Consider the following 14,197-nt stretch of genomic DNA (forward strand, 5'->3'; position numbering starts at 1 on the left):
TTTTCAGACATCATAGATAATTTTTTTTATTATTTAAATGAGAAAATGACTGTGCAGGACAATAAATATAATGAGCCAAAGGGAGGATGTTAAGCTTCATGTATTTTCTTTTAGAGTGAAAATTAAAAAAAAAAGTCCTCCTGAATATGTGACAGTGGTAGAGTTTGAGTTGTATGAGTGGGAAGGTGAGTTAATAGAGATGGAGGGACATTAAGTGAAATAAGACAAACACAGGAAGGAAAGTCCTTTGTGATCTTTCTCACACAGTGGAAAGAAAAGCAGATTGCTCCTGAGTGCCTGGCAGTGATTAGTAAAATTAGATGGTATATTTAAGGGAACAGGAGGGTGTATGAGAAATGCTGGATTTAGTCACAGCAAAATGTACACAGGTATGGAAATATTATGCTGGCATAAAAATTTATGAATATCAATATATGTTAATAAGCACTCAATAATGAATTGATGGGGAATCTTTGCCAACCAATGGTCTTTAAGAGGTGGGACCAAGTTAGTGTGTGGCTTTCTGGGACCCAAAGAAAAATGGCATGTGACCCAGTCGCCCTCTCTCTGTGTGGTTTTCTCTCAGCACAGTGAGTTTAGATATCTCATTCTTGTTTCATGAGTTTTCCCCTTATAATAAATAAAAAGATAATTGTTTTATCTTTTAGCTACCCCAGTTATTTCCTAAATTAAGCTAACTTTTATAATGAATAACATGTAATTTTGTTAACTATTTTTATATAAAAAACTATTAATCTTGTTTCCTTTACATGCTGATATTTGGTAATTGTGCATGTGAGAAAACACTAATTATAATGTATGAATATATTATTATAAAGATAAAAATATTCCGATTATGAAACTGACTTTCCCATGATCTATGAAAATGAGTTACTTACTTAAACATTTTGGTGGCTCTGACCATTCTCCATTTCTACATGTTATTTTTTTGTTGCCCTGCATTTTATTGAAGGACTTGCACTGATATTCAACTGATGATAATGGTTGATATTCTGGTAAAGGGAAGGAGGTGATGTCTCCATTGTCAATGGGTGGAGGAGGCCCACATTTTCCTCTTGAATCTAAGAACACATATTTGAGTGTTTGAGAGATCAAGCCAAAGTACAGACTCAAACAGAACCAATGAAAGTACAGCATTAAACATAATATCAAGGCTTTAGTGGTTTGTGGCTACAGAAATTATTGCTTGAAGAAAGTTTAATTATATAAATAGAGAAAATAAATGTTATATTTATTTATGAAGAACCTTTGAGAAGAAAAACAGTGAAAGAAAATAAAAAATAGTTAAGTGGAAACCCACCTTAAATGAGCAGCACATAATGTATTAGTAACTGATATTGTAGCTATGACAAAACACCTGGCAAAAGGAACTTACAAAGGTAATTTTTTTTTCTTTTTGCTCTTTGGCTTTGGCTCACAATTGCAGGACCCAGTCATATGCTCTGAAAGTCATAGTGGTGAGAACACAAAGTAGCTGCTCAGACTGTGTTTGCAGTCAGGAAGCAGAGAGAGATTACTGTTGTTACTCAGCTTACTGTCTCTTTTTATGAGTTAGAGGTTCCAGCACATGGAACAATGTTCACCGGTGCAGGGTGTTCATTCCCATGCAGTACCCCCAATCTAGTTACCTTAGTCTAGTAGATGCTCAGAGACATATCCAGATGCTTGTTGACTGGCTGATTTCTGCTGACATCCAATACTCATCATCACATTGAGATGACAAGTATATGGTGCAGGATTGGCTTAACAGTCAATCAAAATTACTTCTTTTCCTTTCATTCCCTTTAAATCAATTTCCTTACATTGCACAAGATATAGCATTTTTCCCTGAGCTTATAAAATCAGACACCAATTGCTATTCTTTCATTTCTTAAAACCAAAGCCTACCATCTCAGCTTTTTCTCACATCTCTTTCTGAACCATGATGATCTATACTTGTTTATTCTCTATATTATCAAATTATGGAGTAAAAAATTAGGTTTAGGATATTCTCTAGAATTTCACTGTGGATGTGCTCACCATACGCACAGTTTTATGCAGATAATATAAACGAACTATAGAACACAGATAATTTAAATGACAAAGAAAACTTTGCAAATTTCTTATTTATAACATCAAGATGAAGACACCTATCTAGCTTCTTTTTACCCTTTACTCTCCTTTCTCTTATTTTTCCTTCTTTTACATAATCCTTTTCTTAAGAAAAGAGAGTAAATTCAGAAGAGAAATTACTCTTTGAAGTAGTGTAAAAGTACAACTGACTAGGTTAAAACAACTTCATATAGGTTTGTGTATTTTATTAATGTATGTTTAAATAGGTTTTACTTATTCAATTTATATATCACCATATAATTCTATAAAATAATAGTTATTAATTCTCTTCTAATGCAAAGAACTTGACTAGCTCAACTATCTTTACTGAGGCAGACCAGGATGAAATACTGTTATAGCTAGAGGGGATAAAGGACACCAAGGGAACAAGGACTTCTAAACACATCAGGCACATGTAAACACATAGGGTGTGTGACATTATGCACAGAACCTACATGGATCTAAGCTATGGTGTGGGAAGTCTTTCCCTATGTGTGTTGCTTTTGTTGGATAATGAATAAAGAAGCTACTTTTGGTCAATGGCTTGTCAGAGTGGAGCTAGTCAGGGAAAACTAAACTGAATGCTGAGAGAAAGAAGACAGAGTTTGTAGAAATCATGAAGCCACCAAAAGAGAAAGATATGAGCCACCAGCTGGAACCTTGCCAGTAGGGCATGCGTCTCATGGTAAAATATAAAATTATTAGAAATGGGTTAATTTAAAATATAAAATCTAGCCAAAAATATGCTTAAGCTATTAGCCAAATGGTATTGCAATTGATTCAGATTTCTGTGTGGTTATTTCAGGTCAGAGTAGCTGGAAAATGGCCTTCTACAAGGGATTGGCTCACCAATGTGGGTAACTAAATCCACATAAAAACTGAGAGAGTTTGGAAAGGAATTCTAGACAAAATATACCAGAGTTCAAAGCAGATTCTTGCTCTGTTTGCTGACAGCAAGCAGAGACTGACTGCTTTAAGACAGGTCTTCCTGATTCAGTGGTAGTAGCAAAAGAACAAAAACCTGCATGGTTTCCAAATGGTTGCTCCCTGTTTCATGCTGCCAACATGAGCTTTGGCTCCTTCAGGGTGGTCAAGCACTTGAATAGGGTGTTACAATCTGCTTAATTGTGCTACATAAATCCATTGTATACTTGGAACTGGGTTAGTGTGCAAGGCTCACAAGAGACAGTGAACAGACCTTTGCATGTGGACTGGGTGGAGGCAAAAGGCAAAGAAGGCTTAGTCCTAGTAACACTGCTGAGAAGTACTCCTTGACAGAAAAGGGTTTCAGATACACAACAGGACAGATTTAGACATAAAAGACTTCTACACAAGACACCGTGTACATAAAAAATGTACATAGATTTGGGAGAGAGAAGAAAAAGAGTAAAGACACAGTAAATGTAACATAAAAGAGTATAGACAGTCATAGATTAAAGGAGTACAGATAACAAAATAAATATTAAACTTGTAGAAAAAGTTATGGAATAAGAAAAATAAGCCATATAAAGATTAAATATACACAGAGTCTGGATTACATATATTATTGTATTTTCTTTAAATTTTTGACTGTGAATAAGTTAAGTTCAGTGAGACATTTCAAGTATGGGCTACTAAACTAAACCAACATAGATATTTTAAGGGTATCTTGATTCTGAAATTTGGGTCTAAGGATTTGTTGCTTTGGAGGTTCTTCTTTTGTTTTCACAGAAGATTAGAGCCTATGGATTTCTTTCAGAGTAATATGGTTTGACAGACCAAGACCACCCAAAAGATTATTGTGAACACCTCCAAAATGACTTCATGCAACAAAAAGCAGGAAGCAGTTTGGAGAGAACTATGCTCAAATACCCTACATGATTACTAATAAATGTTTGTTTACATTTAAAGGGAGCTATGCTATAGAGATTTGCATTGGTATAGATCATAGTTTATTGATAAAAATTTAAGGCCAATTTTGTTATATGCGTATTTCTGCTCTTGATTAAGGTATTGTGTTTGTGCAGCTCATTTAAAAATGTAATGTATAATTAAGAAATATAGGTTAATAGATAGCCATCTATAATAGTCAAGCTTGTAGTCTCATTAGGTTTTCTAGATATATCGAAATATATTTCAGTTAAATATGTATTTTGCAAATCTTTTAAAGACTACAGAATATAGCATTTAAAATGTTTTAAAAACAAACTTTTCATGACAATGAGACAAGAGTTTTGGAAGTTGCTTACAATGTACTTCCTGTTTATCTAAGTAATATTATATTCTTCTGGGGTCTTTGATGGAGTTGAAGAATAGGTAGTTATAGTTATAGTTTTCCTTAGTTATGAAAAAAGATAAAGTAGATATAAATATTGTACCTATAATGTTTGTTTGATACCTGTTTTGTTATATGTGATTTTACTATGTTAAAGTTAAAACCTTCCTTTTTATTTAAACAGAAAAGGAGAAATAGTGTGGGAAGTTTTTCTGTATTTATGCTTCTTTTATTGGATAATGAGTAAAGAAACTGCTTTTGGCCAATGTCTCATCAGAATGCAGCTAGGCGGGGAAAACTAAAATGAATTCTCAGAGAAAGAAGGCAGAGTCTGTAGAAACTACGGAACTGCCAGATGAGAAAGACATGAACTGCCAGCCAGAACCTTGCCAGCAGGCCATGAATCTCATGGTAAAATATAAAATTATTAGAAATGGGTTAATTTAAAATGTGAGAGCTAGCCAAAAATATGCTTAAGCTATTGGCCAAACAGTATTGCAATTTATACAAACTTCTGTGTGGGTCAGAGTGACTGGGAAACAAATAAGCAGCCTCCTACAACAAAGCTAGACATGGCCCTAGTCCTTTAGAGGGAAGTGGACACAAGCCCAGAATCTATCTACAATTGATTACATCTCATGACAGAAAAAAATTTTAGTTTTCTCCAAAGGTAGTCTCGCTATTTGAATACACAAATCATGATAATGACATATCTTATGCCTAGTAACAGATAGCTAGCACAAAACAAACTCAATGTCTTTCTCGCAACTTTAAAAAAAATAAAATTTGCAAGTCCTTTACATATTATCGTTTTCAGTTTTGTGTTTATGAGATTTCTTTGTGCATGTGATGTGGGATTACCCTCTGTATGCTATGAATATGATTGGTTAATTAATAAAGAAAACTGCCTTGGCCTGTTAATAGAGCAAAACTTAGGCAGAGAAAGCTAAACTGAATGCAGGGAGAGAGAAGGCAGCAGAGTCAGGGAGAAGCCATGTAGGCCCCTGGAGCCAGATGGAACTTTACCTGATAAGCCACAGTCATGTGGCAATACACAAATGACTAGAAATGGATTAAATTAAGATATAAGCTTTAGCCAGAAATACGCTTAAACTATTGGCCAAACAGTATTGCAAATAATATGGTTTCTGAGAGATTATTTTCGGGCTGAGCAACCGAAAACTAACTAGTGGCCTCCTTATTTACAATGCGTGTTTTTGTTAAAGAAGTTTCTCTGTCTCTTCCCATAAGCTGCTTCCAAATACTCACTCAGAAACTTATATTAATTATAAATGCTCAGCAGGTAGCTTAGGCTTATTGCTAACTAGCTCCTATACTTACATTACCCCATAATTCTTATCTATGTTTAACTACATGGCTTGGTACCTTTTCTCAGTAAAGCATTCTCATCTTGCTTCCTTGGTGTCTGACTGACGACTCCTGACTGTGCTGTTCCTCTTACCAGCATTCTTAGTTTGGTCACCCTGCAGATGCTTCCTACTTGGCTACCAATTAGAACGGTAAATATTTACAGCATACAAGAGAATCCACAGCATTTTTCTATGGCTAGCTGTATTTCTTTCACTGTTTCCTTGCCTCTTTTTCTTCTATTTGCTTGTTTGTTTGGTCCTACTCGACTTTGTTTTTATTTTATCTTATTCATATTTTTAGATGTCTGTTTGTTTGAGAGAGAGAGAGAGAGAGAGAGAGAGAGAGAGAGAGAGAGAGAGAGGAGAGAAGAGTTGTGGGGTTAGAATGAGGGGAGATAGGGCAGATCTGGGAGGAGATGAGAAAAGGGAATCTGTATATTGAACGAAAAATAAGTCTTTTCAGTTAAAATATTTATAAAGTAATTACAAACTTGCTATTTTATTGTTAATTACTTTGGTAGGTTTAATGATATCCCCACCTGATTCTACATTTTAAGCTCCCAAAGCAAAAAAAATATGACTTTATAAGTCAAAGTAACTTCAGAATTGTGATTAAGGATCTTGAAATCTTTATTATTTGCTACGACAGAAGACAATGCCATGGCAGAGGTAGGGATCATGAGAAAAAATGTTCAAATATGACAAACTACTGAGTCTGAAATTGGAGGAAGATGACCCTCATTAGACAAAACAATAGAATCTTGCTACTAAAAAGGCAGGTGAATAGAACTGCTCTTAGAGAAAATAAAGAAACCAGGGAGGCCAACACTTGGACTAGAGCCAAGAGGCAATGTCTTGGATCTCTTGTCTCCAAAGTTATAATGGAATGGATTATACTGTTTTACTCCACCAAATTTGTAGTGACTTGTCATGGTAGTCAGAGAAAGAAATTCAATTGTACCAAGGCAAAGATATGCCATTTTGTGAGAGTTCAATACTAGAAAAAAAAGGTTTTCTTGTTTTCCTCTAACAAATATTATCAACTGATGTTTATAAACATATACCCTGCAATCAAACTGGACTGTTTTCTTTTTCAGCGATGGTTAAAAAATGACAACTATACTAAAAATTACTACATTATTTTTTGTTGTTATGTGCAGCAGTGTTCTGAATGTGTATCCATGCATCTGCTGTACCCATGGTATCCTGAGATGTAAGACGATGGCACTGGAAAATCCAGAATTGGAGATACAGAATGTTGTGAGCTGACATATGGGAGCAGAAAACACAGTCCTCTATGAGCAGTCAGTGTTCTTAGGTGCTGGTCCAGCTCCAGCCCCCCCCCCCATGTTCATTTTGAACATATGTGGGATTTAAACTCAAAGCACAAGGGCTTTGAATATTTAGATTTTGCTCTGTTTTGAAACCTTTTCCCCCCTCAGTATATTTTATGTTATATCAAAAAAATTTTTTTAACCAGATGGTAGTTTAGGAAGTTATAATTGTAAGAGTAGTTTTAAAAACTAGAGGGCCACCTGGGTGGTTGTGGCACACACCTTTAATTCCAGCACTCTGGGGGCAGAAGCAGAGCCAGGCAGATCTCTGTGAGGTTGAGACCAACTTGTTCTACAGAGGGAATTCCAGGACAGGTTCCAAATCTACAGAGAAATACTGTCTCAAAAACCAACAAAAGCAAACAAACAAACAAACAAACAAAAAAATCAAACGAAACAGAACAAAAAATAGAAGGCCTAAAGTAATGTTAAAACTGATGGAACATTTTAAAATGTCTATGTATATCTAAACATTTGAAAAATGTTCAAAATCTCTTAACACATGATATTTGTATCTAGCAATAAAAAATGATCATCAGAAGAAAAGATATAAAGAATAAATGGAGACACCCCATGCTGGCATCCCATTCTGAAACCTAGAACCAGGTTCTGAAAATCATCAGAGATAGAAATTTTGTTGGAGACGGATACCTGTAATAGTGCCAAGGAAGGTGAGCTACAATACACTGACACAGTGACAATGTTTTGCTGGGGGAGAAGACTCTCCACCAGAGGAGAACTGGACGGTTACAGCAGGCTCCATTGGTGGGAGTGCCAGCAACCTTATCACAGATCCTGATCACCAGTCAATGAGAGGGGCTGTCTTAGAACTCATGTGGGGTAATTTCCTGAAATCTGCACTTTAGTTTTCCTCCAGGGAAGACCAGTATTAAACATTTGCTAAGAATAAACTGTAAAATCTAGAAGGAACAGAATCTGAACATGGATGAACTTTCACATTGAACCGCGGGCTGCAAAGACATGTAAATGGACAAGTGAGACTGGAGGTGTATTAAGTCTAAGTGGAAAAATGCTGAGATCAAGCAAGTGGGCATTTAACTCTTGTTAAAAGGATTAATATTTCTTTTCAGACTCTTCAGAAATTTGGAGAGGAGACCCAGAGACTGTCATTTATAACTACATGCAGGTTTTGATGTCTGGAAATAGACTATATTTTTGGTATAATTATTTGCACTGGTGATAGCTATGCTGTGCTTGACAAATGCAATTCAAAATTTAGTATTATTTCATGAAACTCACAGCACTATTTGAAGAGTTTATTATTATTAAGAGTTACTTGAAAGGTCTTTGCAGCTAGGAATGGTGGCTCTTGTCTGATATCCCAGCATTCTTTAGGCTAATACAAAATGCTCTTCATTGAGTTCAAGGACAAGCTGGGCTACATAAGTAAGTTTCAGGTCATCCTGAGCTTCTACTAATACCCTTTCTTCAAGTGTAAGAATATTTTGCTCATGTTTTCATTACATTTGCATGTCCATATAGAACCTTTAATAAAAAATAAAATGTTTGATAAGTGTCAAGACACTAACATTCATTTTCTAAAGTATGTGATTTACAATGCTTTTAACAGTGCCATTAAACACTTGCCAATACAGTAATCAATTTAAATGATAACACTTTCATTAGATTTTCCCTAAAGTCTATTGGGATTTAAAAATGGACACATTACAGTTTATATTTATAACTCATTTTAGGTCTTTATCTCTTTAATCATGTCTTGATTCCTATGAATCATGGTTTAGCAGACAGAAAATGGTTTGACTATATCATGAGCAGTATGTCTTCAGAATGTACTCCTATGATGTTTCTACTTATTACATCCACTTGAAATAGACACATAAACCAGTATATTTGGATATCCCTTTACATGCATTTGAAAATCAAGTAGAAACGACTAGTGGAAAAGTCAGGAAAAAGACCTTTAACATGTATCAGTAAACTTGATTTTAAACACAACGGATAATGGCAGGAAATGAGAGCACAGTGTGGTACTTACTGGTGGAAATGCATTCGGGAGGAATGGACCAGCCCTCTTCAGTGCATGCAATGCTGCTCTGATTATTTTGAAGGCTGTAGCCTTGATTGCAAACGACTTGTACAGTATCACCTTCTAAGTGTGTTTGTCCTGAAGATGTAGAATCACCATTTTCCACAAAAGGAAAGAAACATAGCCCTTAGGAAGAAAAAGAGATTAATTCACTTTATGGGAGAAATTAAAAGCACGTTAGATTGCATATTAAAGGATTGTTAGAAGACCAACACACCTGAAGCGGGCTATACGAATAAAGTTTCTGAAGCTTGCCAACTCCTGGTGGTCTACAGTGTGAGTTTTCTACAGGGATGCCTTGTCTCTACTTTTGAAATAACTTTCCAAATTTAATATTTTACAACTGAAAGACATCTGTATAAAATAGTTTTTTATATACTTATTATCTTTCATTTCTGGATGTTTCTTCAACAAGTGATGGTATTGTCTGCTGTACTGACCTATCCTGTTTCCTATCATGTTCTTTTAAAACACCTGTCTTCCCAGGGTGTGCAGCACACATTCACTAAAGGATCAATGTATTATAGGTAACAAGTCTAAGGATATAATGGGCTCTGGAACGTGCAAAAGTAAAATATCTTTCCATAGAATATTTGAGAGTTGTTTTGATTTGCATTTCTCTGATGGCTAAAGAGGTTGAACATTTTCTTAAGTATCTTTTTGCCATTTTAGATTCATCTGTTGAGAGTTCTCTGTTTAGGTCTGTACCCAATTTTTTATTCAATTATTTTTTCTTTTGATGACCAATTTCTTGAGTTCTTTGTATATTTTGGAGATCAGTCCTCCGTCCGATATGGGTTGGTGAAGATTTTTTCCCATTCTTTAGGTGGCCGTTTTGTCTTGTTGACCATGTTCTTTGCTTTACAGAACCTTCTCAGTTTCAGGAGGTCCCATTTATTAATCGTTTCTCTCAGTGTCTGTGCTACTGGGGCTATATTTAGAAAGCAGTCTCCTGTGCTAATGTGTTTAAGTGTACTTCCCACTTTCTCTTCTTAGAAGTTCAGTGAGGTTTGTTTTATGTTGATATCTTTGATCCATTTGGACTTGAGTTTTGTGCATGATGATAGATATGTGTCTCTTTTCATTCTTCTACATGTTGATACAAGGGTTATGTCAGCACCATTTGTTGAATATACTTTCTTTTTTCCATTTGATATTTTTTTGCTTCTTTGTCAAAAATCAGAGGTTTATAAGTTTGTGGATTGATTACCGGGTCTTCAATTCAGTCCCATTGGTCCTCCTTTCTGTTTTTATGCAAATACCAGCCTGCTTTCAGTACAGGTTTAAGAATCTTACACCTGTAAGAATAGCCAATATCGAAAACACTGATGACAACTTTATGCTGGAGAGGCTGTGAGGTAAAGCGAACATTCCTCCATTGCTGGCAGATACTGCTTGTTCATTCCCAGCTTCCCAGACCCCAAATAATCATTTAGAAACTATATTAATTACAATACTGCTTGGCTTATTAGCTTATGCATATTTCTAGATAACTCTTACATCTTAAATCAGACCATCTCCATTAATCTGTGCATCACCATGAGGTTGTTGCCTACCGGCAAGTTTCATAGGTCTGTTTCTCTGGTGGCTATATTGTGCTTTCCTAACTCAGTTTACTTTCTCCTCTATCTCTGCTTGGATTTTGTTTACTCTATTCTGTCCTGTAATAGGCCCCAGCAGCTTCTTTATTCATTAATCAAACATATTCACAGCATACAGAGGGAATCCTACATCAAACCAGTCTAAAATTCACAATGCCAGAGAACCTAGACAACAAAGAGGACCTTAAGAGAGATTTACATGGATCCAATATACATAGGCACTTGAAAAAGACAAGATTTCCTTAGTAAACAGGGAGTATGGGGATCATAAGATAGGGTAGAAGGTGAGTGGGGAGGAGGAGAGGGGAGCAGAGAAAGATAGGTAGCTCAATAAAAGCAATTTAAAAAAGAATATTTGAGAGAAAAGATAATCCAGACACAGTGGATACACAAAGTGACTTTTATTTTTGCACATAAAAAACATGGCTAAGTTGCTTAGCACTAAGTAGATGTTTGACAAGATCTGTTAGTTGTCAAATGTATTCATCATCAGCTTTCAATTATTAACTATTTTTGTAGACCACCTGTTGACAATATGTTCTCCACTGGATTTTCCTAAGAAAAATAGTTCACAAAACAAAGACTGCACCTGACCCTTCCACAGCCCAACTCCGTCCCATTCTGGACCCCACGAACCCTTCTTCTCTTTCTTTCACTCAGTATTCTTCTAAGAATAGACATTTACTCACTGAGACACTTTGGTGTTGGTGACCATCCTTCTTCTGTGCATGTTATGAGATTCCAGAAGGAATTTGGAGGAGACACAAAATTATATTCACAAGAGTAGTATAAAACCTTCCCTCTAGGAACGGGGGACAGTGGGTCATATTTCTTTGCATCATATAATATTCCGTGGCTTATTTTTGGAAAATCACAAAGTCTCTCTGAAAAAATAAAACAAAGACAAAGAAACAAATGCTAATCATCACAAATGAAACATCAATTATTTTTTTGTATTTGATGATCATTTTGTATTTCATATAGGTTAAGTGGATATAGTTTAAGCACCTTCTGGTGTATCATTACATCACTGAAGAACAATGATCACCAAGAAGCTCATAAATAAGTATAATAATTTCTCTATGAACCCACTGCGGTGTTTAATCAGCCAGTACTCCTTGAGTATGTGAATATTTGCGACTGCTATTATTAATAAACACGAAGTTTACATTTTGGATCGATATGAACTATAAAGTTTTTGGGAGTATTCAAAAAAGTAGCCCAACAAGACTTTTTAAAAACTGAAATAGGATGCTGGCATAGAAACTTGACTGCATAGTAAGTTATGCGTGGATGAGAGGGCTGTGCTTTGCCATCCTTCCTCGTTCTTCTCATTGATATCATTGATGTATCTTCCAGGATTGTCACTAGTGTGTGCTTCATGGGAGTAGTAAATATGTTGAGTAGTCAGTTCAGTATGATATAGGAACATAATTTTATTTTGTCAGGTTTCTCGATGAATGTGCTTTCAGTAAAATTAGCAAGGCACAAAGAATCAAAATTAAATTATCAATCCAATTAAGATAAAACTACAGCTTAATTCTGGTGACATTAGGTTTTTAAATACAACTACCTAGAATAATGTGGATAATTATATGTATATGTTCAATCTCTACATATAAAGGCATAAATACTTTAAATGTTTTAAATACTTTAAAACAGTTAACATGTAAATTTAATCAAAATCTTTTATCAAATTTTTACAATTTTCTACAGGTAAACATTTTCAGATTTGTTTTAGGAAAGTTAGTCTACATGAAATTTTCATAAAACACAAGAATCATATGCTGCTCTTACATGCACATTTCACAACTTCCCTTATTATCAATTTAACTTTTACCCAGACTACATAGTGTATACTAGAAATTTTGGTAATATTTTGTAGTCATATCCTCAGAAATAGTGAAACATTTCATATTCATTTACTTAGCATTAATTCTCAATGTTACGTGATACTGATCTATTGGGAGCTCACCAGGCCCAGCTGGCCTGTGACTGAATAATCATTTTAATTCAGCCAGCTGCATTCCCCCTCTGGGTTCCCAGGAAGAGCAGAGAAAACAAACGAAAGATAAACCATGGCGAATTTCTCTCCTGGGAGGGGTGCATTTGGAAACTCCAGCTTACTGTTTCAACTTTTTCAGACAATTTCTGCTGAAAGTTGTGAGTACCTGATATGAGCATGTGTTCTCTCTATGTTGCTATTTAGTATTAAGTAGAAACATCATCCAAGAAGACTCTCAGTGGGCCGGTTGAGATGGCTGTCATAAATTAGCCACCTTAGAGGATTAATGCCAAAGCTTGCCTCATATTTCTTCAGGGCCTGAAATACCGTTTTGCTGACTGTTTGTCTTTATGCTGGCTGATCTCTCATTTCTTTGTCAAGCTCTTAAATACGACTTATTCTTTTATTCTGACTTGCTTCTTTCTGAGTAAATTCACTCATTCAAAATCAAAGGTGTTACTATTGTAAGTCATTTTCCAGTCGATACAGAGCCAGACACACAGTATCCACCAATACAAAAGTATCATCTGGGCTACCGCATATATATATATATATATATCAATAACAACTAATCAAAATGAGGCCATGGTTTGAGAACCAGCAGGTGGCTATGGGATGGTCTGTAAGGAGGAAAGGAAAGAAAGAAATATAAACTATTATAAACCTAAAAGTTTTTAAAGAAAAAAATGAAATTAATATCTTCTGTCATTTGGCAGGACATAATTTTTCTCTCATTAAAGAGGATGACTATAACTCACAGACAAATGTAACACAATAAATAAAGTATCTTTAAATCTTTGAAATAATGTTACAAACCTTGTAAGGGTGGATCTCAGAAAGGATTATCTTGTTCCTATCCTTTGTACTTATGTGAGAAATGAAGAACTATCTAAATTAGCCTTAATTATATATAAAGATCATCAAAACACAAATAGCAGGATAAAGTCTTTTTGAAACCAGAGTCAAGCACAGTGACTAAATTTTAGAATCCAACTCCTCTTTCAGGGATTGTGATTCTGGGGATATTGTGGAGTTGTCAAACACTGAGTCTTTGGACACAATGTCAGTCTAAAGGTAAGATAATTTCATGATATTTTTTTTTTACGTTCATAGGAGAGATCAGAAAAAGAGCAAATGACTGGCATTTTTGATAGTTTACAACAAAAAGAACAGTGCTCTTCATTGTCTTATTAAAGACATTTCTATTTGATAAATGATGATTTAATTAAAATAGGAAAGTTACTCATTTTAATGACTATAGTGTGAAAACTTATACAATCTATGAAGATGAAATAAATTTCACACAGACCGAGAGATGTTTAGAGTCTGTCAGGAGCATTGTCCTGGTCAATGTTTGTTTAATTTTGAGAATTTGTTTGGTTACATTAGTTCTTCTTTTTTTTTTTTTTTTTTTTTTTTTTTTTTTTTTTTTTTTTGAGACAGGGTTTTCGAG

The 14,197-nt window shown here is 35.0% G+C and overlaps 1 protein-coding gene across 2 annotated transcripts in view; it reads right to left on the reverse strand.

The window, feature by feature from the left end:
• Positions 1 to 14,197, reverse strand: part of LOC101999859 (complement factor H) — a 132,166-nt gene that overhangs the window by 18,450 nt on the left and 99,519 nt on the right. For both annotated transcript variants that reach the window (XM_005348455.2, XM_013346747.1), the window contains exons 2-4: positions 11,429 to 11,623; positions 9,088 to 9,264; positions 900 to 1,082 (exon numbers count right to left, since the gene is read on the reverse strand). In XM_005348455.2, the coding sequence (XP_005348512.1) occupies positions 900 to 1,082; positions 9,088 to 9,264; positions 11,429 to 11,623 (555 nt within the window). The remainder of the gene's footprint in view (positions 1 to 899; positions 1,083 to 9,087; positions 9,265 to 11,428; positions 11,624 to 14,197) is intronic.

This window comes from Microtus ochrogaster, chromosome 6 (genome assembly GCF_000317375.1).
Source record: "Microtus ochrogaster isolate Prairie Vole_2 chromosome 6, MicOch1.0, whole genome shotgun sequence".
Taxonomy (NCBI): Eukaryota; Metazoa; Chordata; class Mammalia; order Rodentia; family Cricetidae; genus Microtus; species Microtus ochrogaster.